Source organism: Mustelus asterias, chromosome 23, assembly GCF_964213995.1.
Source record: "Mustelus asterias chromosome 23, sMusAst1.hap1.1, whole genome shotgun sequence".
Classification (NCBI taxonomy): domain Eukaryota; kingdom Metazoa; phylum Chordata; class Chondrichthyes; order Carcharhiniformes; family Triakidae; genus Mustelus; species Mustelus asterias.
This window is the reverse complement of record NC_135823.1, coordinates 20,441,555-20,466,648: the sequence shown is the minus strand read 5'-3', so window position 1 is coordinate 20,466,648 and position 25,094 is coordinate 20,441,555. Positions and strand designations below refer to the sequence as shown.

The 25,094-nt window shown below is 43.6% G+C and overlaps 1 protein-coding gene across 1 annotated transcript in view; it reads right to left on the bottom strand.

Moving 5' to 3' along the window:
• syngr3a (synaptogyrin 3a) overlaps positions 1-24,747 on the bottom strand; it is a 93,676-nt gene extending 68,929 nt beyond the window's left edge. Inside the window, exon 1 of the mRNA XM_078240081.1 lies at positions 24,618-24,747. Within this exon, the coding sequence (XP_078096207.1) occupies positions 24,618-24,716 (99 nt within the window). The 5' untranslated portion in view covers positions 24,717-24,747. The remainder of the gene's footprint in view (positions 1-24,617) is intronic.
• Positions 24,748-25,094: the final 347 nt, after the last annotated feature.

Here is a 25,094-nt window from a genome sequence, read left to right as displayed (position 1 = left end):
GAATTCCTACAGTGCAGGAAAAAAAGAAAAAAAAAAAAAAATTGGGCAAGGAAATGGCAGATGGAGTTCAATCCTGATAAATGCGAAGTGATGCATTTTGGTGGGAATAATGTAGGGAGGAGCTACACGATAAATGGAAGAACCATAAAGGGTGTAGAGACGCAGAGGGACCTGGGTGTGCAAGTCCATAGATCTTTGAAGGTGACGTCACAGGTGGAGAAGGTGGTGAAGAAGGCATATGGCATGCTTGCCTTTATAGGACGGGGCATAGAGTATAAAAGTTGGGGTCTGATGTTGCAGATGTATAGAACGTTGGTTCGGCCGCATTTGGAATACTGCGTCCAGTTCTGGTCACCACACTACCAGAAGGACGTGGAGGCTTTGGAGAGAGTACAGAGGAGGTTTACCAGGATGTTGCCTGGTATGGAGGGGCTTAGTTATGAGGAGAGATTGGGGAAACTGGGGTTGTTCTCCTTGGAAAGACGGAGGATGAGGGGAGACTTAATAGAGGTGTATAAAATTATGAAAGGCATAGATAGGGTGAACGGTGGGAAGCTTTTCCCCGGGTCGGTGGTGACGTTCACGAGGGGTCATAGGTTCAAGGTGAAGGGGGGGAGGTTTAACACAGATATCAGAAGGACATATTTCACACAGAGGGTCGTGGGGGCCTGGAATGTGTTGCCGGGCAAGGTGGTGGAGGCGGACACACTGGGAAGTTTAAGACTTATCTAGACAGCTATATGAACGGAGTGGGAATGGAGGGATACAAAAGAGTGGTCTAGTTTGGACCAGGGAGCGGCGCGGGCTAATTGTTCCTGGTTTCTCGTTTCAAGGCTTCATTCTATGATCATCTTGCTGGTGCCAGTACAGAGCGTGACTGCGGATAGTTGGGAACCTGTCTCGGGGGCAGGGAATTCATATGGTGTTCGTGGAAGTGGAAATGACTAGGGTTGGGAAGCATTTTCCGATCAGGGCCATTGTGATCTCCTGGACTCGTTTCGATCGCCTCAGGGGGTCGGAGAGGAATTTCCCAGATTTTTTTTTCCCCATATTGGCCCTGGGGTTTTTCACTCTGGGTTTTCGCCTCTCCCTGGAGATCACATGGTCTGGAATGGGGGGGTGGGGGTGAGTTAATAGGTTGTAATGAACAAAGCATCGTAGCTGTGAGGGACAGCTTGGTGGATAGGATATTGGTATGTAGATAGGCTGGAAAATTGGGCGGGGATCCTGGATTCAGGATTCAATCCTGGACCGGGGAGCGGCGCGGGCTTGGAGGGCCGAAGGGCCTGTTCCTGTGCTGTATTGTTCTTTGTTCTTTGTTCTTTGTACACACTTGGCTATCTGCTAGCTTCCCTGGGACTTTGGCTGCACTGGTAAGCAGGAATATACCAAATTTTCAGTGTGCATTTTTCACCTCTGATAAGAATGACAGTGAAACAAAGCAGGAACTTTACTGTAGAATGCTATTGTTGGAAATACTAATACCTGCAAAATTTATTGGCAGCACTTAAAGAGAGGTCTAATTGGCATAACACCAAATCATTCTCTCTTTCATGTTTTCAATCGGCAAACGAGACAGCGCCAAGCTAGCACATGATCAGGACCACGGGCGATTGTGAAGCAAAATAGATATTTCTGGAGAACACTTAAAAATTTGCCACAGTTATGTGGAATGAGAGGGATGTTCTCAAATAAACTGTAATTTTATCATGATACATATTTCCAAATACTGTCGACATGAAACAAAAGGTCTTGGTCAAATATCTGCAGCAGTTGAGTGTACGTGTGATATGATTATCAGTCATTTACCTCACAGTGTATAACTCTGGAGGCTTATTTTAAAAATGAGCAAGGCCAGGAAAAAAAAAACCACATCCCAAAAGTACACATGGAAGCATAACACCTTTACTGCAACATAAGCTCTCTCCACAGGCAACACACCGATAATTCAGAGCAGGCACCTGCTGCAGACGAGCTTACTAGAGAATTCCCTGAGCAGGTAACTGAATCCTCAACTACATGGGAATGATCTTCAGTCAATTTCCGATACTGACAGTTTTTAGTACACACTGTAAATCTGACGGAAACCGATTTACAGAAATATGGCCTGAATTTTCACTTCCGGAACAGGGGAGCAGAGTTGGGACAATATTTTGTTCTATTCATTCGTGGGAGATGGGCGTCACTGGCTGGGCCAGCATTTATTGCCCATCTTTAGTTGCCCTTGAGAAGGTGGTGGTGAGCTGCCTTCTTGAATCGCTGCAGTCCACGTGCCAAAAGAGAAAATGCTGGAAAATCTCAGCAGGTCTGGCAGCATCTGTCAGGAGAAAAAAGAGACGATGTTTCGAGTCCCGATGGCAGTCCACGTGCTGTGGATTGGCCCACAATTCCATTAGGGAGCAAATTCCAGGACTTTTACTTTGCGACTGCGAAGGAACGGTGATATATTTCCAAGTCAGGATGGTGAGTGGCTTGGAGGGGAACTTGCAGGTGATGGTGTTCCCCTGTATCTGCTACCATTGTTCTTCCAGATGGAAGTGGTTGTGGGTTTGGAAGGTGCTGTCTAAGGATCTTTGGTGAATTGCTGCAGTGCATCTTGTAAATAGTACACACTGCTGCTACTGAGCCTCGGTACCCTGGAGGGAGTGGACGTTTATGCAAACCCAACCTGGGGAAAATAGCCTGGGAAGCTCAGGTTTCTTGTCTGGGTGGGATGGCCGAGGTGAATGGTGAAACCGGGAGTTATGGCACGCAATCCCAGAACAAGAACGGAAGCTGCCAGTTGCGGAGGCGGGCTGGACGCCCTTTGTGCATTGGGACTGCATTGAAATTTGAAAATATATATATTATAAATTGCCTTCACAACCCCTCCCTCTCCCACACACACTCCCCGTGCCTTATCCATACTAACTCGTGCCCCCCACACACCCCATGACCTCTCATGCCATATATGCCAATACATGTCCCTCATGGCTCCTTATACCCTCCATGCCAACCTCTGCCTCCTATCCATCCCATGGCCTTTCACAGCCCCTTTGGCAACTAAGTGCCACCCCATGCCAACTCACCCAGTGTCCACGATGGGCAAACTTCATATCCCATGCTGAGATGAGGTAAAAGCTCTTAAGTGTATGTTGCAGGTTTCTTTTAAAAAGTAACTCATTCAGAAAAATCTATTGACTGCATTTACATCCCTTCAACTACATAATCCCCTGTAAAAACAAACATTAATTCAAGTGTTTAATCACTTATAAAAATAAGCATTGGAATTCATAGTCCCACTTCAAAAGCTATAACCACTTGTAACTGTCAATCAAGCTATAAAATGGCTGGCACACCCCCTGTGATAATGAAAGACTGTGAAATCAGTCATGCAGAACTAATCCAGTCAAGATGGCCCTCAGCCTTATGTCAACAGACAGAGAGAAATAGTGAGCAATGACTTTTTTTAAACACTCCATAGTTAAAGGGCAGGGTTTTAAATGCCTTGACAGCTTGACAGTTGCTCTTGACAGTTTTAATGAGTTAATGCATTTTTATGTACATTCATGTCCACTTTTAACAATCCCAAAGGTCACTTCACCTCTCCCAAAGGTGTCCTGGGACCATATCCAAAGGGATACGTTACCTCTCCAACAGAGTACCCTAACTCTCCAAAGGATTCCACTAAGTTTAGACCTGCTCATACCAGGCTTAATCTGCACATGTCAGGCTGCAGTTTTGCAGAGTCAGGAAGACTATGTTAGCCTTTAAAAAGAACAACTAGTCTAGGACACAATTCTGGGATTCCTGACCATTCCCAGGGTTTATGATTTTCAGAAGTGCCTTTAAAGGGTGTGGTTTAGTTCAGGTCAAAAGCTTGCAACTTGCAGTCCTGATGTGGCCTGCTCCATTGCAGGAACAGGTATCTCCTAGTTGTCTTTTTTCCCTGGAGTCAGACCAGTTTTCATGGTTCATAGCATCTCACAGGTGCTGTGAACTATATTTTGGATGAGGGAACCTCTTCAAAGGTAAGATACTACCCACCCACCTCTCATGCCAGCCACATCACATTATACCTCCCCTCTGGCCACTCATGCCAAGGTATTTCCTCATAACAATCCCTATGACCCTACATGTCCCCATGCAAAATTATGGCACTTTCATGCTCATTCACCCACTATCAACTGCACAGAATCAATTAACCTTATAGTGACAATAGGATGTGCTACAAAAAAGCTTTAAAAAGTCAGTTCTTGAACTTTCTTTTATAAAAACATCCTTTTTACGATAGCCAATAGAAGTGTCAGTTATCTAGACCCTTTAAAGTAACAATAATTGAAACTGCAAGCACTTGAAACCTCTATACTGTGCAAATAAACATTGTGCAATTGCCAGTTTAGATCAGAGAGCCGGATCTGTCAATTGAGCAATAATTTTCCTGTTGCTCAGGTGTTTTAGCATTCACAATCTGCCTCTACTCTTCATCTCCCCATAACTACATAGCTGAGGTTAAGACAGGCACATCTGCCACAAAATATGACTATTACCATATAATGTTGCAATTACCTGCCGTTATTCTATCCCCATGAAGCGGAAATATTAGTAGATTTCATTAAAAATAATCAGAATATTTCACTGTCGATTGAACTATTGTGTTTTACACCTTCACCCAAAGACTTGTGAGAATGTGGAACTCACTACCAACTACCAGAGGGAGTGTTTGGTGCAAATAACATAGATGCTTTTAAGGGAAAGCTAGATGAGAATGTGAGGAATAAGGGAAGAGAGGGTTACAATGGCAGATTTAGATTAGCAAAGATGGGAGGCGGCTCAAGTGAAATTAGCTGTAACTATGAATGTGAAATAAGAAGGATTTCATTATTAAGTTACTGCAAAATAACCTGATGGTTCCCAGTGAACTAAATAGGTGAGAGTTCCCGGGAGTCAATGTCACTGCTTAGCGCCTCCCAGCTGAATGCTGCAGGTTCTATCATTGAGTATATTGCATTATTATCAATTTAGCTGACTCACAAGAGTCAATGTTAAGCAGTATTATACTACACACAGCATACTGCTTCTACAAGTCCCATCTGAACAACTATTGTTTCAATTGTTTCTCATTTTTTATACTGTTACAATCTCAGATGATGTCACTATTGGACAAGTCGGACCCCAGAATGAAACCTGGTTTGATGGATCCTAACTTTTATTTTTTGTTTACATACATGGATGAACAGAGTCACATGACTGCCGATGGACTTTTAACAAAAGAATAAACCATTAAAGAAAAGATTAACTATAATATGACTCCTTCACTCTAACTATACCTTTACCGCTATATACACACACATATATATATGTATATATATATATATATATGGGGGGGGTGCGGCACGGTGGTTAGCATTGCTGCCTCACAGCTCCAGGGACCCGGTTCAATTCCAGCCTTGGGTTACTCTGTGTGGAGTTTGCATGTTCTCCCTGTGTCTGCGTGGGTTTCCTCCAAGTACTCCGGTTTCCTCCCACAGTCCAAAGATGTGCAGGTTAGTTGATTGTCCATGGCAAATTGCCCCTGAGTGTCAGGGGGATTAGCAGGGTAAACACATGGGGTCATAGGGATGGGGCCTGCGTGGGATTGTTGTCGGTGCAGGCTTGATGGGACAACTGGCCCCCTTCTGCATTATAGGGATTCTATGGATTCTATGATACAGATTTGTAAGGATAACACAAGTTACAAACTTTATCTTTTACTCTAATGTTCTCAGTAGGTACACAGTCCTTATCAATCAATAGACAAAGTGTGGTCAGACACCCCCACACTCTGAAATCAAGTGGCAGATGCCACCCCAATACAACTGCTGCAGATCTCTCATCAATTCCCAGATGCTTGTCACAATGTGAGCCAACTGGATGCACTGACTTTCTCATGAGAGTTTCCAAATTCCGCTCTTGAAGGACACGCTTCAAAATCTTCCCCCAAACAACACTTTCACTCGGGTGTCTTCACCAAGGATCCACCTCCAGGATTTCAAACACTCCTTTCGGTATTCCTCTGCCTTGGATTACCACATCCATTCAAGCTTCCATGCAATCTCTCAGGTACCCAGCCAGAACACTGCTGCTTCACAGACTGTATTAATGTGTCACCAACCTTTTGATCACTTCGGCTATCTAGCTTCTCACTAGCTAATGTCTCCAGGTCTGCATCCTGCAGCCCTATCTTTCTCTGGAAGCCTTTCTCTCTGCTCTTGACTTCACTGAACAGAACTCTTTTTCCAGATTTCTGTTCTTTGTTCCTTTGACTTCCTGGAACACTCATTCCCTGCTTTCTGGGACTTCCTATTCTTTGGCTTCTGCAATTTGCTTTCTGTCCCTCTGCATTGTCCTGTCTGTACAAGCAGTGCCTATGGAATGCTACTTGCCTCAGGTGGCCTTGTTCCAAAGAGTCTTGAATTGTTCCTGCTGTCCCAGTATGGGCTTCCAGTTGCTAAGCAACAGCTTAGCTTTTAATACCCTGTGTTTGCTTTAACAGTCGTAAAGCCATGTTACAATGCAGGCAAGTTTAAAGTGAAACTAAAACTGAACCAAGATGAAGTTATTAACTCTTTCTTAGCACACAAATACAGAACACAAATTAAGATTAAACTTAAAAATATGTCTTATTTCTAATACCCACAATGCTTAATCTATCTCCATTTCCTAATAATAGAATAGCCCAGATCGCAGCTCCACTCAAACTTTGCCCCGTCTCAATGCTGCTCCGCATTTCCAGCCACATCTTCTGAGCCCAGCTTCTCCAGAAATACGAAATGCCATGTTCATCGGAGAGCTCCATCGTAGTGCACTGGAGCCAGAGGGGAAACACAACACGCACTTGCTGCCATATGTTAAATTCAGAAGTCTAGTGTGAACGTTGATTAATGGGTGAGTGGATCAATGAGTGAGTGGGGCGGGCGGCAGGGTGGGTGAGGTAAGTTGATAGGGTGGCAGGTGGGTCAGGGGGCCGGTAAGTGAGGTGGCAGGTGGGGAGGGGGCCGGCGGGTGAGTGGGCTCAGTCAGGAGACGTAGTCGGGTGGGGCCGATGTTCAGGTTCTGTCCAGTGTAATTGGAGAATTAGTTGGGTCAGGGAGTAGGCAGTGAAGTCAGGGGTAGTCTGGAGGTCAGATGTAATCGTAGGAGGTCAAGGGGGGGAGGGTAGTTGGAGCAAGTCGAGTTGGAGTAGGTGGAAGTGGTGGGAGGGATCAATTCCGTAGTTACCCAATAGTTAGACTATGTTTTAAGCTGTCTAACATTTCCTGGATAACTATCCAGGTAAGTCCTACAAACTGTCCACAGTCTCCAACTCTACCTCAGAGTCAAAGACACTTGCAACAGGTCCCAGGGAGAAGGGGAATTGTCCAATGATCTGGAGACTGAAAGATCTAGTCTATAGCTTCCCCATTTCCATTATGCCCCTTCAAGTAAGCTGTATAGCTATTTGCACTGACTACACCTCATTTTGTGTTGCTTGATTGTAAAATAAAATGTCATCAAGAGTGAATGTCTAGAATTATCTTTCTCTGTACAGGAAGTGACGAACGCTGAACCTCACAGAAACTGGTGGTGGCTGGGAACTAACATATTCACAAATATCAGCCTGAAGGCCCATGTAAATTCAGAGCCTAAAGTGCATGAGTTCACTGCACAATTTACTCTGTAATTCTTTCATGGGATGTGGACACCACTAACGAGGTCAGCATTTGTTAGCCATTGCCTTTGAACTGTGCACTCATCTCAACTTAACGAGGCAGTTAAGAGTCAACCACATGGTCATGAGTCATATGTAGGTCAGACCAGGTAAGGATGGCATATTTCCCTAAAGGGCATGAGTGAGCTAGATGAGTTATTACAGCAATCGTTGTCATGGTCACCGTGACTAAGACTAGCTTTATATTCCAGATTAATTAATTGAATTTAAAATTCCACCAGCTGCCAAACTGGGATTTGAACCCATGTTCTCAGAGAATTAATCTGGATCACTGTCACTTGCCACCACATTACCAGCACACCACAGTCAGTGTCCTGGTCCCTCCATACTAACACTATAGTTAAGAAAGCCCCACCAATGTCTCTACTTTCCCAGGAGGCTAAGGAAATTTGGTGTGTCCGCTACGATTCTCACCAACTTTTACAGATGCACCATAGAAAGCATTCTTTCTGGATGTATCACAGCTTGGTATGGCTCCTGCTCTGTCCAAAACCGCAAGAAACTACAAAGGGTGAACTTTGTTGTGAACGAAGCCCAGTCCATCACACAAACCAGCCTCCCATCGATTGAGACTGTCTATACCTCACACTGCCTCAGAAAAGCAGCCAGCATAATCAAGGACCCCACGCATCCCAGACATACTCTCTTCCACCTTCTTCCATCGGGGAAAGAGATACAAAAGTCTGAGGACATATACCAACCAAGTCAAGAACAGCATCTTCCCTGCTGCCATCAGACTTTTGAATGGATCTACCTTATATTAAACTGATCTTTCTCTACACTCTAGAATAGAAACTCTACAGTGCAGAAGGAGGCCATTTGGCCCATCGAGTCTGCACCGACCACAATCCCACCCAGGCCCTACCCCCATATCCCTACATATTTCCCTCTAACCTACACATCTCAAGACACTAAGGGGCAATTTTAGCATGGCCAATCAACCTAACCTGCACATCTTTGGACTGTGGGAGGAAACCAGAGCACCCGGAGGAAACCCACGCAGACACGAGGAGAATGTGCAAACTCCACACAGACAGTGACCCAAGCCGGGAATCGAACCCAGGTCCCTGGAGCTGTGAAGCAGCAGTGCTAACCACTGTGCTACCGTGCCGCCCAGCTAGCTATGACTCTAGCTATGACTGTAACACTACATTCTGCACTCTCTCATTTCCTTTTCTATGAACTGTATGCTTTGTCTGTATAGCACGCAAGAAACAATACTTTTCACTGCTGCATGTGACAATAAATCAAAAGCAAAAATCAAGCATACGTGATCCAAGATAAAAGCAAAATACTGTAGATGCTGGAAATCGAAAATAAAAAAACAGAAAATGCTGGAAAAACTCAGCACTCTGAAGAAGTCATACGAACTCGAAATATTAACTCGCTTTCTCTCTCTACAGATGCTGCCCAGACCTGCTGAGATTTTTCAGCATTTTCTGTATCATCATTATTATTACACTTGATCCAAACGTTAGCTTTCTGAAGCACCATTCCCATTGAACATTGATCAGGATAGTTCATCAATCTATTAACGCATGTAATGCAATATATCGATAAACACCTCAATGCACATTGTTCCCTACTTCACATAAAGATGAATCAATAATTTCAAAGTGGAACGGCCAAAAAAAGAATCCTACAATATTAAAATCTGATTTTAGTTTATCATTAATAAATACTGTATTTTATTTTCACTTTTATGAACCAACTTTGAGTGAACTCTTTTACCAAGAGCAAGCCTCTGTGAAGTCCTTTCAATCCAGAGTGCAAATTCAAGCCTTTGCTAGTGGCCATCCATTTATTCCATGTAGTCTCTGTGATTGAAGTGCTGAACAAAGTGAAGGGACATTTTGGTCGCCTAGCGCAATGAGCGCAAGAACGACAAGATAGAATTTGCAAGCAGTCCAACATACATCACGTTGGAAAGTCACTTTCTTAGGGAGATAGGCAGCAGCAAACTCATTTTCGTGTAAAATAAACAACTAACAGATCAGATAGGAAGATACTTCGGCACAACATCCATCAAGAACCTAAATGTATTGAATCGAGACACGATTGAGCAAATTGCATATGGTTTGTGAACGGGACTGGCGAGAATGTACTTTTCACCTTCTGTGCTTTCTTATATTCCAATGAAGTATTAACCAACTGCTGGACTTGCATGGTCACCACTCATTGGGCTCTGGGATTTTCATATTAATTAATCTGATATTCCCACGCAGATGATGCAGCAACCTTTTTTTATTAATTTGTGGGACATGGGTGTGTCGCTGGCTGGCCAGCATTTATTGCCCTAGCTGTCTGAGGGCAGTTGAGAGTCAACCACATTGCTGTGGCTCTGGAGTCACATGTAGGCCAGACCAGGTAAGGACAGCAGATTTCCTTCCCTAAAAGACATAAGTGAAACAGATGGGTTTCTCCAAAATCGACAATGGTTTCATGGTCATTAGTAGGTTCTTAATTCCAGATATTTCTTTTATTGAATTCAAATTCCATGACCTGCCATGGCGAGATTCAAATCCGGGTCCCCAGAACATTAGCTGAGTTTCGGGATTAGTAGTCTAGCGATGATACCATTAGGCCATCACCTCCTCTTACACGGAAAGAAAAGACTCTCATTGGTATAACGTCTTTCATAATCTCAGGATGTGACTAAGCACTTCACAGCCAAGGAGATATTTTTACATTGCTGGCAGCGTAAGTTAGCACAGCGGCCAATTTGAGCACAGTGAGGTGCTTTAAACAGCACTGATGCATATGGCCAATTTGTCCATTTTAGAAATGTTTGGTTGAGGCATAAATGCTGGACTAAAGGAGAATTCTTCTGCCCTTCCTCTAATAATGCCATGGGGTTTTCTTTTACATACAGCTGATGGGACAGATGGGATCTTTCTTTAACATCTCATCGAAAAAAAGCCACCTCTGACAGTGATGTGTTCCCTCGATTATACACTCAAGTGTCAGAATCGATTCGATGCCAAGGTTTCTGCAGTGCAGCTTGAAATCACGACTTTCTGACACATCACTTGTAAAAAAAATTAACCTAGTGAATATTGTGATGACCACGTCGGCCCTGTGAAGCTAATTTGGATGTGAACATTGTACTTTTAAATAGAAAATGCTGGAATTTAAATAAGACCTGAGCTTTTTATTTTTTTAAATGGACACAAACCCCAAAGATGGCCGAGAAAGTACAGTCAACCACTTACAGGAATGGCAGCGGGGCGATTCTACATTGGGCAATCCCCCTTCCTGCTTCCAGACAAGGTACTTCTAAAAGCATGATCTTCTAAAAAGCATTCAGAGACTGATTACCATCTCTGGTACAGACGAAGGGACATAATGGCCATCACAGTTCAAGAGATCTCGTGAATAATGCCTGGATGGAATTGTGGATTCGCCATCCATTTGGAATATGCAAAGAATGGGTTTAAAGCCAGCAAAGAAAGCTGCTCCAGTGTTTGTCTGTCTGTGTGTGGTCTGTGAGAATAAACAGCTGAAAGTTTTACACACCGAAGGTTTGTGACACAGTGACAGGAACAGCCAGTAGTGCTTCTGCAAAATAGCCATTTTTGCATGTATATTTCAAATCTCTTTCTCTGTCTGTGGAAGTCGGCCCAGCCAGATAAAGGCTCACCACCAAAAAAGAGAACTGGAGAGTTTCTCTGCCAAAGCATAGAAACACTGGAATTGAAGAACCAACAATTTGTCAGTCAAATCTACTGCAGTCAAATGGTAACAGTCACACGCTTCATCAGTGAATCACCAGTGCCCTTTTATTTTCATTGACTTACTATTGGACTCAATTCTCACTTCTAATCTGTTTGAATGTGTTATACCATTTTTCTCCTTACCATATTGATAGTTAATAAACTCGCTCTATCTTTAATTCAAGAATGCCTGGTTAATTTTTAAATATATTGGTGATGAGTTGGTGATGAATTGAGGGGTCTTGTCCAGATCAAGAAAATTGGGGAACCTCACCTGGCCGGGGGGCGGGGGGGGGGGGGTGGTTATAATATCAGGTGTGTAAAATCTGTGAGCAAATAGTGCAAAGTTGATTGGATATCAATCATCTCCCCCATCCCCATCTCCGTCCTGTCACCCCAACCCTCCCCGTCCCATCCCACTCTCAATGTGTATCATTCAGTTCCAACACTCACATTTATCCACATTATACTGCATCTGCCGTGCAGATGCCACACCCTCATCCTGTCCAAATCACGCTGAAGCATCTCTGCAAGACTGGAGGATAGCAAATGTTGTCCCCTCGTTCAAGAAGGGGAGTAGGGACAACCCTGGTAATTATAGACCGGTGAGCCTTACTTCTGTTGTGGGCAAAGTATTGGAAAGGATTACAAGAGATAGGATTTATAATCACCTGGAAAGGAATAATTTGATTAGGGATAGTCAGCACAGTTTTGTGAAGGGTAGGTCGTGCCTCACAAACCTTATTGAGTTCTTTGAGAAGGTGACCAAAGAGGTGGATGAGGGTAAAGCGGTTGATGTGGTGTATATGGATTTCAGCAAAACGTTTGATAAGATTCCCCATGGTCAGCTTTTGCAGAAAATACGGACACATGGGATTGAGGGTGATTTAGTGGTTTGGATCTGGAATTGGCTAGCTGTAAGAAAACAGAGGGTGGTGGTTGATGGGAAATATTCATCCTGGAGTTCAGTTACTAGTGATGTACCGCAAGGATCTGTTTTGGGGCCATTGCTGTTTGTCATTTTTATTAATGACCTGGATGAGGGCATAGAAGGATGGATTAGTAAATTTGCGGATGACACTAAAGTCGGTGGAGTTGTGGACAGTGCGGAGGGAAGTGGCAGGTTACAGAGGGACATAGATAAGCTGCAGAGCTGGGCTGAGAGGTGGCAAATGGAGTTTAATGCGGAAAAGTGTGAGGTGATTCACTTAGGAAGGAGTAACAGGAATACAGAGTACTGGGCTAATGGTAAGATACTTGGTAGTGTGGATGAACAGAGGGATCTGGGTGTCCATGTGCATAGATCCCTGAAAGTTGGCACCCAGGTTGATAGGGTTGTTAAGAAGGCGTACTGAGTGTTAGCTTTTATTGGTAGAGGGATTGAGTTTCGGAGCCAGGAAGTCATGCTGCAACTGTCATGGTGCGGCCGCATTTGGAGTATTGCGTACAGTTCTGGTCGCTGTATTGTAGGAAAGATGTGGAAGTGTTGGAAAGGGTGCAGAGGAGATTTACCAGGATGTTGCCTGGTATGGTGGGAAAATCGTATGAGGAAAGGCTGAGGGGCTTGAGTTTGTTTTCGTTAGAGAGAAGAAGGTTAAGAGGTGACTTAATAGAGGCATACAAGATGATCAGAGGATTAGATAGGGTGGATAGTGAGAGCCTTTTTCCTCAGATGGTGATGGCTAGCACGAGGGGACATGGCTTTAAATTGAGGGGTGAGAGATATAGGACAGATGTTAGAGGTAGGGTCTTTACTCAGAGAGTAGTAAGGGCGTGGAATGCCCTGCCTGCAGCAGTAGTGGACTCGTCAACATTAAGAGCATTCAAATGGCTATTGGATAAACATATGGATGATATTGGAATAGTGTAGATTAGAGGGGCTTTAGATTGGTTCCACTGGTCGGCGCAACATCGAGGGCCGAAGGGCCTCTACTGCGCTGTAATGTTCTATGTAACCCGTTGTGTGCATCAATACTGCCATCACATGACTGAAACCTGCTGGAAAGGGTGTCAATACCTTATTCACAAAAGGAAGTTGTCCCAACATTTTAGGATGTTGGATTTATGTCACATTATCAGTAACCCCCACAGCTTGCCTCCTGGACTTGCAGGCTGTCCTGTCTGGAGACAATACTCATCTCTTTAACCTGTGCTTAATGCTCCCCCCACCCACATTATCTGTATCTTTAAGATCTGGTTGGCTGTAGGGATTCGCATTCTAATCAGTATTCTGTAACTTGATTTTGTGTCTCTGTGCCCTGTTTGAGAGCACATTTCCACTCCATCTGACGAAGGAGCAGCACTCCGAAAGCTAATGGTATTTGCTACCAATAAACCTGTTGGACTTTAACCTGGTGTTGTTAAAACTCTTACTGTGTTCACCCCAGTCCAACGCCAGCATCTCCACATCAGAAATAAGATTCACAGATATGATGCTATTACTGGAGGGTCTACCTAGAAGCAAAGATTGAACTTGTTGGAGCTCTTCTCTCCAGAAAAATGACAGTTGAGGGGGTAACCTGATAGGAGCATTAAAGATTATGGAAGGACTGATGCTGTGAATGTTCAGATATTTTCACTTGTGCAGCAGGGCAAAACTAGGGGTCATGAATGTAAAATAGTCATCAATAAATCTAATGGTGAATTCAGGTGAAACCTATTTCCAGAGTGTGTGGCAAGAACGGGGAATTTGCTACCACAAGGTTGAAGTGAATTTTATTCATTAAAGGGAAGCTAGATAAACACATTTAGGAAGAAATAGTTAGAAGAATAAAGCATGGCTAGGTGAAATAAAGTGGCAGAAGGTTCATGTAATAGGCTTATTGGAATGAATGGTCTGTTTCTGTGTCATGCTGTACATAATCCGATGCATTGATACACTTTCAGAGCACTCAATTTTATTAATTAATCTATCATATTATGAACTAATTTTACTTGGTTCTCAATGAGAATGCCAAAAATGCTATTTAATGTCACTGCATTTGTGTGTGTGAATTCTCATTCCTGAAACACTGGGACATAATGGCCAGGATTCTCCCAAAAAAAATCTAAGTCCCCAATGTGCCGGAAAATGGGAATAAATCCTGCTGGTTTTTTTTAGCATGATTTCCAGAATGAATCACCAATACACTGTGCATCACAGAGCGCCCTAGCGTGATTCACTCTGGAAAGTAGGGGGTGGGGTTATTCCCACCTGAGAGGCCGGCAGCATAGCGCTGAGTGCGCCACTATACATGCGTCGATCAGTCAGTGCGGAGATCGGCGCATGCGCACTGGCCCCACATTGCCACCCTCCCGGTCATTGGCCAGCTCGATTGCTGGCCAGCCCCGCAACCCCCCATTGCTGGCCTACCGACCCCCCCCCCCCCACCCCCCCCCCCCCCACCCCCTGATCGCTGACCTTCTGGGCCTCCCTGGGCCAGCCCCTATATCCCCCCACCCCGGCCAGCCCTGATCTTCCCAACCCCACCCTCCGAAGGTCCCGACCTCCCGATTCCCCCCCAACAGTTCTGACCCCCCCTGCTACCCGTGCAACAGCCCTGACCCCCCTCGGCAGCCCCAAGCCCCCCTCCCCCACCCCACCCAGATGGCCAGCCCCGATCATCTACTCCCTCTCCCTGCCATCCCAAGTTTAGAGTGGCAGCAGTTCCCTCCCCCAACAAGCCCCTCCAATAGGCCATCTGGCCCCATCCCCTTGGCACTGCCTGATGCCCAGTGAGAAGTGTCAAGGTGCCCCTTGGGCATTGCCAGTTTGCCCCTTGGGCAGTGCCAGGTTGCCAGGTTGGCACTGCCCAAGTGGCACCACCCATCTTACCCCCGACCTCCTGGGGCGGCCTCAATGGCCTCTCTTCCCTCCAGTGGGATTGAGTCACCTGTTCCCTGTTAGTGGAAAGCAGGAGTAAATCACACTGGAGGGAACCACTCCTGACCCGGGGCGGGGGGTGGAGACGCTAGCGGGCCCAGAAATCTCATTCCTGGGCCTGCTAATTAAATGCAAATGGAGATTTCCATATTGTTATCAGCTGGGCTTAGTTGCGGAGACTAACAGACGCCGTGGCACCCAGCAGGATGCCCGCGAAACGGGCTCTGTTGATGTCTCCTGGTCAGCGCAGCGGGCTGGGAGAATCGCCCTCAATATCTTTCCAATGTGGATGAAGTACTGCTAACTCGAATATGCACACAATAAAAGAGAATTCAAATTGCAAAGAGTTCTGATTTCAAAAATTTGATTTCAAATTTCTAAAGCGCAGTTTTTTAATTCATAAATATATTTTCTATTAGCAGGTCATTAATTAGCAACAAAAATACCATTCAGGGACTGGGGACAGAGAAGGATGCAAGGACTCATCTTTTTGGATGGCAGTGGTGGTGGGTTTGGAAGGTGAGTGTATCCTGTAGGTGGTACACACAGCTGCAACTGTTCGTTGGTGATGGAGGGATTGAATGTTTATGGAAGGGGTACCAATCAAGCAGCTGCTTTCTCCTGGATGGTGTTGAGCTTCTTGAGTGTTGTTGGAGCTGCACTCCAACTGGGGAGCATTCCATCACACTCCTGACCTGTGCCTTGTAGATGGTGGACAGACTTTGGTGTGGGGGGGGGAAAGGAAGTGAGTAACTCACCGCAGGATTCCTAGCCTTTGATAGTCATGGGGACCTAACACCCATGGTTACAGGTTCAGCTCATTATAATGGCATTGACATGTCCCTACACAGGAAGAGGCTATCATCAAAGTGGAAGGAACTTGTAGGAAGCCTGGCAAGCATGAAGGCTGAATCTATAGAATCTCTGCGGTGTAGAAGAGATCATTCGGCCCATCTGACAGAGAATCTCATCTAGGCCCTCTTCCCCCACCCTATCCCCGTAACCCTGTGTATTTACCATTGCTAATCGATCTAACCTACACATCTTGGGACATTAAAGGACAATTTAGCATGGCCAATCCGCCTAACCTGCACATCTTTGGACTGTGGGAAGAAATTGGAGCACCCGGAGGAAACCACGCAGATGTGAGGAGAACGTGCAAACTCCACACAGTTACCCAAGGCCGGATTCGAATCCGGGTCCCTGGAGCCATGAGGCAGCATTGCTAACCATTGTGCCAAAGTGCCGCCCATAATTTGCCACAGTAGTTGGGCCTCCAGTAAGTGAAAAAAAATAGAATAACAAGGTGGGAGTTATGGTAACATCAATCCCACCTCATTATTTTGTTAATGCCTATCCCAGAACACTCCAACACCACAGTGAAACCCACAGAAATGCATGTGCAAAGAGGGAAAATTTCTGGCATCATTGGTCACTATCACCTTTCCCTCTGTTTTGTGATCAGAAAGAAAGCATCTTTAAGAAAAACAAAGCAGAGAAAAATTGTCCATTTTATCCCTCAAGTACTGACCTGTTGTGCTTTCTTTAGCTATTTATTACTTGAGTGGTGTTCCAAATTGTTCTCCAGGCTTGCAATGGGCCATGAACCTCACAGCCCTTTCAAATCCAAAAGTACTATTACTGTACCAAGGGTGACACAATGCTGTGTAATGGTTCTTCATATGGGGAAGATAGACATAGAAGTAATGTCACTGTACTCACTGATATCCAGAAACCTAGGCTAATGGCTCCAGGGACATGGGACGATGCCACAGTGGCACAGTGGCTAGCACTGCTACTCACAGCACCAGGGATCTGGGTTCAATTCTGGCCTTGTCTGTGTGGAGTTTGCACATTCTCCCATGTCTGTATGGGTTTCATCTGGGTGCTCCAGTTTCCTCCCACAGTCCAAAGATGTGTAGCTTAAGTGGACTGGCCGAGCTGAATTGCCCCTTAGAGTCCAAAGATGGGTTCATCTGGATGCTCCAGTTTCCTCCCACAGTCCAAAGATGTGTAGTTTAGGTGGACTGGCCAAGCTGAATTGCCCCTTAGAGTCCAAAGATGTGTAGGTTATATGGATTGGCCATGCTAAATTGCCCCTTAATGTCCAAAGATATGTAGGTTAGGTGGATTGGCCATGCTAAATTGTCCCTTAATGTCCAAAGATGTGTAGATTAGGTGGATTGGCCATGCTAAATTGTCCCTTAATGTCCAAAGATGTGTAGGTTAGGTGGATTGGCCATGCTAAATTGCCCCTTAATGTCCAAAGATGTGTAGGTTAGGTGAATTGGCCATGCTAAATTGCCCCTCAGTGCCCAAAGGTGTGCACTTAGGTGGATAGACCATGCTGAATTGTCCCTTAATGTCCAAAGAAATGTAGGTTAGATGGATTGGCCATGCTAAATTGTTCCTCAGTGCCCAAAGGTGTGCAGTTAGGTGGATTGGCCATGCTAAATTGTCCCTTAATGTCCAAAGATGTGTAGGTTAGGCGGATTGGCCATGCTAAATTGCCCCTCAGTGCCCAAAGGTGTGCGGTTAGGTGGATTGGCCATGCTAAATTGCCCCTCAGTGCCCAAAGGTGTGCGGTTAGGTGGATTGACCATGCTGAATTGTCCCATAGTGGCCATATTTTAAGGTCAAAAAAACATTAAGAGGAAAAAATTAGAAAGATGGTGAGAAATATAAAAACAGATAGTCCGTGTTTCTATAAGTAACTAAAGCAAAGTCCAAAGATGTGTAGGTTAGATGGATTGGCCATACTAAATTGTCCCTTAATGTCCAAAGATGTGTAGATTAGGTGGATTGGCCATGCTAAATTGTCCCTTAGTGTCCAAAGATGTGTAGGTTAGGTGGATTGGCCATGCTAAATTGTCCCTTATTATCCAAAGATGTTCGGTTAGGTGGATTGGCCATGCTAAATTGTCCCTTATTATCCAAAGATGTTCGGTTAGGTGGATTGGCCATGCTAAATTGTCCCTTATTATCCAAAGATGTTCGGTTAGGTGGATTGGCCATGCTAAATTGTCCCTTATTATCCAAAGGTGTGTAGGTTAGGTGGATTGGCCATGCTAAATTGTCCCTTAGTGTCCAAAGATGTGTAGGTTAGGTGGATTGACAATGCTAAATTGTCCCTTACTTTCCAAAGGTGTGTAGGTTAGGTGGATTGAACAGGAGTAGGCATCTGGCTCCTCGAGCCTCCTCCGCCCATCAATAAGATCATCGTCTAAAGATGTGGCGGTTAAGTGGATTAGTCATGGTAAATGCACAGGATTACGAGGATAGGGCAGGGGGTGTGGGCCTGGTTAAGATGTCCTTTCAGAGAGTTGGTGCAGACACAATAGGCCGAATGGCCTCCTTCTGCACTGTAGCGATTCTATGATTCTATTAAGCCTGAGAACAGGGAACTTTGCTTGACTTCAGCTGGAGAATGCTACATGGCTCTGGGCCAAATAGCAAGAGAACAGGAATAAAATAAACAGGAATGATGATATAAACTATTAATTATTGCTTGCTCAAGGTATTAACAAAATTAAATAAAGCAATTAAATAAAGTTTAAGCTGTTACAGGAATCAAAATTACACCATACCAAACATTTAATATAACATAATATAACATAGCTATATTATAAAACATTCAAAGAATGTTTATCATTGAAAAACATTTTTTTCTAAATTGCTGGAAAAAATACATTGAAAGAGAGATAGTAGGAAAGGATGGAATGGAATAAAGGATACATGATATTGGACCATCAGGAATAATCAATAACCTTACTGTAAAGGAGTTTCTAGGCAATAGCAATCATAACACAATAGAATTTCATGTTCAGTTTGAAGGTGACAGGTGCAGGTCTAAGACTAGTGTTTTAAACTTATATAAAGGTAATTATATGGGTATGAAGGCAGGGATGGCTAAAATCAACTGGGAAATGAGGTTAAAGGGTCAGACAGTAGAAATGCAATAGCAGAATTGTAAGGAGATATTTAACAACTCTGAGCAAAGATTTATTGCAGGGAGAAAGAAAGAGTCTTGAGAAGCATGCATCATCCATGGCTAAACAGGGAAGTTAAGGATCGTATCAGATTGAAGGAAACCCTGCAATTCTACAAAGATTAGTGGAAGGTCAGAATATTGGCCATATTTTAAGGTCAAAAAAACATTAAGAGGAAAAAATTAGAAAGATGGTGAGAAATATAAAAACAGATAGTCCGTGTTTCTATAAGTAACTAAAGTGAGTGTTGGTCCTCTAGACAGAATCTGGGGAATTAATAATGGAAAACAAGAAAATGGTGGAAACATTGAACTGGTATTTACGGTCTGTCTTCACTGTAGAAGGCTTAGAAAGCTTTCCAAACATACTTGAAAATTGAGAGGTGAAGGGAAGCAGGAACTTAAAACAATTATCATCACCAGAACTAAAGGCTGACACGTATCCAGGATAAGATGGCCTGAATCCTAGGGTCTTAAAAGAAGTGGCTGCAGATGTAGTAGAGGCCATTGATTATAATCTTCCAAAAGTTCTGAGATTCTGGAAGCGTCCCAGTGAAAATACCTTTATTCAAGAAAGGAGGGAAACAGAAAGAAGGAAACTATAGGTCAATTGGTCTAATATCTGTCATAGAGATATTTTTGGAATCCAAACTTTAGGAGGTTATAGAGGATAATTAGAAAATCATCCTGGGATCAGGCAGAATGAACATGGGTTTGTGGAAGGGGAATTGTGTTTAACTCATGTATTTGAGTTCTTTCAGGAAGAAACAAGCAAGGTGGTTAAAGGGAATGAGAAGGTGGTTAATGGGAACCTGTAGATGTGGTGTACCTGGATTTCTGAAAGACATTTGATAAGGTGCCACATCAAAGGTTATTACACAAGAGTTCACTGTGTAGGGGGTAAGGATTAAGGATTGATTATCTAACAGGAAGCAGATTGAATGGATAAATGGGTTTCTTTTGGGTTGGCAAGCTGTTACTGGTGGAGTGTCATAGGGGCTGGGACATAAACTATTTACAATCTATATCAATGACTTGGATGAAAGGATTGAATGTACAGTCACTGAATTTGCTGTTGATACCAAGATAGCTGGGAAATTAACTTGTCAAGAAGAGGTAAAAAGTCTGCAAAGGGATAAATAGGTTAAGTGAGTGGACAAGAATTTGGCAGATCAAGTACAATGTGGGAAATGTGTTCTATTCTTCCTGCTAAAGTGGACATCAGTCTACGATTTAAAAGGAGAGAGATTACAGAAATCAGTGGTACAGAGGGATTTAGGTATCTTGGTACATGAATCACAAAAAACAGCAAGTAAATAGGAAGGCAAATGAAATGTGGACATTTATTACTAGGGGAATGGACTATAAAAGTTCCAATGGAAGTTTTACTGCAGCTGTACAGAGCCTTGGTAAGACCACATTTGGAGTAATGTGTACAGTTCTGGTCTCCTTATCCAAAAAAGGATATCATTGCATTAGAAGCAGGTCAGAGAAGATTTACTTGACTCATTCTTAGACTGAGGATTTATTTCATGAAGACTGAACAGGTTGGGCCGATACAATTTGGAGTTTAGGTGATCTTTTAAGATCTTGAGAGGTCTTGATAGGTTGGATACCAGGAGGATATTTCCACTTGTAGGGGAATCTACAAGGAGAGGACAGTTTAAAATTAAGGCTGAGATGAGGAGATATTTTTTCTCTGAGGGTCGTTGATCTGTGGAATTCTCTTCCCCAGAAACAGTGGAGGTTGGATCATTGAATTTATTCACAGCAGTTAGACTGATAGACAAGGGGGTCGGAGGTTATGGGAACGACAGGAAAGTGGAGCTGAGATTTTATCGAATGGTGGAACAGGCTCAAAGAACCGAATGGCCTACTCCCGTTCATAAATCCTATGTTCCTATGCTCAGACTAACAGTGATATTCTATTGGGATTCTTTCAGGTCATGTTTTGAAACTATAAATAATTCCCCAAGTGAATTCCCCAGCATTCGTGCCAGTGAGTTTTTGACAAAATAAAAGCTTTGCCCAATAAACGTTCCTGTTGCTTTGTGCATAACAGGAGTCAGCAATTTGTATTTGGATTCACATTTGATTGGGTTTTATTTTACCAATGTGTAACTAACACACGACGCCCCCTTACAATCTGCAACATTGCTTTTATCCGTACCCGGGAAGGGGAACATTTTCAATGTATTGGATTTCGGGACCTGGGTAGGAACATTATAGTGAAAGGCTGCTAGCGAGGATCCAAGTGAGCAAATACACTCAGCTGACATCACCCTACAAATCTTGGCAGCAAAATGAGCTCAGAGCAGAATACCTCTTAATCCTGGATGCCATTCAAAAACAAAGATCGCTATTCTATTAAAAAAGATCCGAGTCCAAACGGAATCCCAGATTGAGAGTACACTGATCTCTTTTCTTCCTCCAAAACACGCTTTGTAAAATGGGATTTATCGACGATGTCAGTAAGTCCGTCGATTGTTGCAAAATTGTACCTCTCCGTGGGGGGCTGTATTGTTCAACAAAATTAATCCTTAAGTGTAGAATTGAATTAGTGCGCAGAAGCTGTGAGTAATAATTCTGAGTAATTCTCCCTTACACGTTGTTTTTGCCTATTGTTGTGGATGTCGTGCAGAGAATGTGGCCAACAGTGTGACAGCTTGTGCTAGGTGTTCTCCCTGAAATAGGAAGAATCCATGACTAATCGCAACAGGTACAAGAACAAAACCTCAATCAGTCCAATCTGCTGTTTACTCCGTTAGATATAATTAATTGATTGGGGTGTTGGATGTAGAAACAGTATCCTTAATAGAATTAATTTTCTTGTTTAACCCACACCTCACAGTCTATTCACCTCACTTATTAAATACCCATTACTGCTGGTTAGATCAAGTACAACTTCATGCTTTGTTTCAAGCAATAAATGAAAATTAAGATTTACTTTTGGCTTTTAAATAATAATAATGAATTGATTTCAACACAAGGGAAAGGGGATCAAACAGTGCAGGTACAGCAGGCAGTAAAGAAGGGAAATGGTATGTTGGCCTTCATAGCGAGAGGATTTGAGTACAGGGATAGAGATGTTTTACTGCAATTGTATAGGGTGTTGGTAAGACCAGACCTCGAGTATTGTGTGCAGTTTTGGTGTTCTTATCTGTCATTTTCTGAGGAAGAATGTCCTTGCTACAGTGGGAGTACAGCAAAGGTTTACCAGGCTGATTCCTGCGATGGCAGGTCTGTCGTAGGAGGAGAGACTAAGTCGGTTAGGATTATACTCACTGGAGTTTAGAAGAGTGAGAGGGGATCTTATAGAGACTTATAAAATTCTAACAGGGTTAGACAGGATAGATTCAGAAAGGATGTTCCCAATGGTGGTGGCGGGGCGGGGGGGGGGGGGGGGGGGCAGAACTAGGGGTCATAGTTTGAGGATAAGAGGTAAACCTTTTAGAGCGGAGGTGAGGAGAAATTTCTTCACCCAGAGGGTGGTGAATGTGCGGAATTCACTGCCACAGAATGTAGTTGAGGCCAAGACGTTGTTTGATTTCAAAAATAAATTAGATATAGCCCCTCGAGCAAAAGGGATCAAGGAATATGGGGGATCAGGATATTGAATTCGATGATCAGCCATGATCAAAATGAATGGCGGAGCAGGCTCGAAGGGCCGAATGGCCTACTCCTGCTTCTAGTTTCTATGTTTCAAACCTGTGTCCAAATTTCTGTGCTGAATGCAAGCTTAGTGATTGTGTGAGTAGGTGAGACATGGTGTAAGTGTACCACAGTCTGGGTAACAAACAATCTGCTCAGGATACAGACACACATTAGCTTTAGCCCAACTGGCATCCAATTGGTATTTTACAGTCAGCAATTTTAACTTTGTGTCATTCAATAAGAACATACTCGGTAAATGATGCATGAAATCGTATTCAAGAATGTACTGGATGATACGCCCACTCTTGAACAACTTAAACAATATCAGAATTTGTAACAAATAAAATATCACAAGTATTTGTGCCTCTCTCTTTCTAGTAACAGTGTCCATTTATTTTTTAAAAAGCTACTGGGCACAGAGAAAAATAGAACACATTGGATGCAATTAAAATATTTATAGCATTACAAAACATTGAGAATGAACCTGTGGCAAAACACACCATCAATGTCAAACCCTGGTGCCCTTCAATCAATCTCAATAATAGCCTTTTTGTTGACATCATTGGGGCTGGAAACGTCATCAAATGTCAGATAGATAGCTCAAAAGTTCCCCTGAATAAATACAATCTGTGCAAGCAGCCAAACGATATATTGTGAGAACACAAGCATTAGGAGGGGAAATGAATGTTAGTGGTGCTACTTAATCTCTGATCAGTTATATGGTGCTGTCTGAACTGTGAGAAAGCAACCCTATAACTAATTTCCTGGAAGGCCATCTGTTTGAACCTGGGGGTTTATAACTTTCTGTACAGACGAATGAAAAATAAGGATTTTCCCATCATATTTCCCTAGCACTGAAGAGGTTATAGTTAGCAATGTGTGCAAATGTGGGGAGTACCAAAAGGGGTGGGGAAACGCAACACACACATTGCTACAAAAGGACATGGAATGGCAACATATGCAGTTCTGACTTCAGCCAACGTTTGATTTGTAACACATATTTGTCGAAACGCAAAGCCACAGCACAGTGCCCCAAAGCAACTGGCATTTTAAAAAAAATCCTGTTCGTGTTTTAAAAATAAAAAACAAGTCGCCAGCCACAGAAATATACGGCAGTGAAACTGAATTTCCCGGAGAGGTGGAAAAAGAATATATCTGCACAATGTAACAAAAATATTGATTTAATGTTATAAAAGCAACTGGCAAACGCGGTGCTTTTCATGTCTGGGAGACTGAGATGTTCTGAATCTCAAACAATTATAAACTGATACCTTGCTATTTATATTTGGACAATGAAACAGTACATGAACATTGTCACAGGCAAATGGAAATTGCAAGAAAAGAAATCGACATTGTGTCTACCTCCACATCGAACAATGACTGGATATTACAGCAATACCTGGCTTTTTTCTGACCCTGCATGTTTTAATAATAATTAGATCACCTCGACATTTCACACATCTATCTCCTGCAGAACGACACGGGTACACAGAATAGGAGGGGAAATGAATGTTCGTGGTGAATGGGTATCACACACAAATACCTGGCTTCTCATCTCCACCAGGTAACTGCTGCCTCCAATTTCCCATCCCACAATTTAATAGAGAAAAATCACACCTACTTCCTTTCCCTGTTGAATAAATAAACACCGTTTGCATGTGTGAGCCTTACCCAGCTGAGGATCCGGAGAATGGTCTGGGGTTGTCTCAGGAAAGAGATGGGATCGACAGTAGATCCAGCCTTGCCAGCTCCGTACGCACCTCCTTCCATCTTGAGCCTCTCTCCTCTCCTCTCTCTCCCTCTGTCTGTCTGTCTCTCAGCCTCCGGCTCGCCACCAAGTCTCGGGGGCGCGCACTGCTCCGCCACCGCGTTTCCGATGCGCGTGCACACCGCCTCAGCGCGCCAAGCGAAAGGCTTTGGGGACAAGCACAGCACAGTACAGCACCCAGCAATGATGCCAGTCACCCAACCACTCAGAGCTGCTGGAGGGGAAAAGTCAGGGGCAGCAAGAATGTTTCTGTTTTTTTTAATGACTTGTTGAAAAACACAACTAAGAGTAATGAAAATTAGAGACAGTGGCAAATAGAGTAAAAAAAATCATTTAAGGGGCATGTAATACATAAAGGTGAAAAATTGCTTTATTAATAC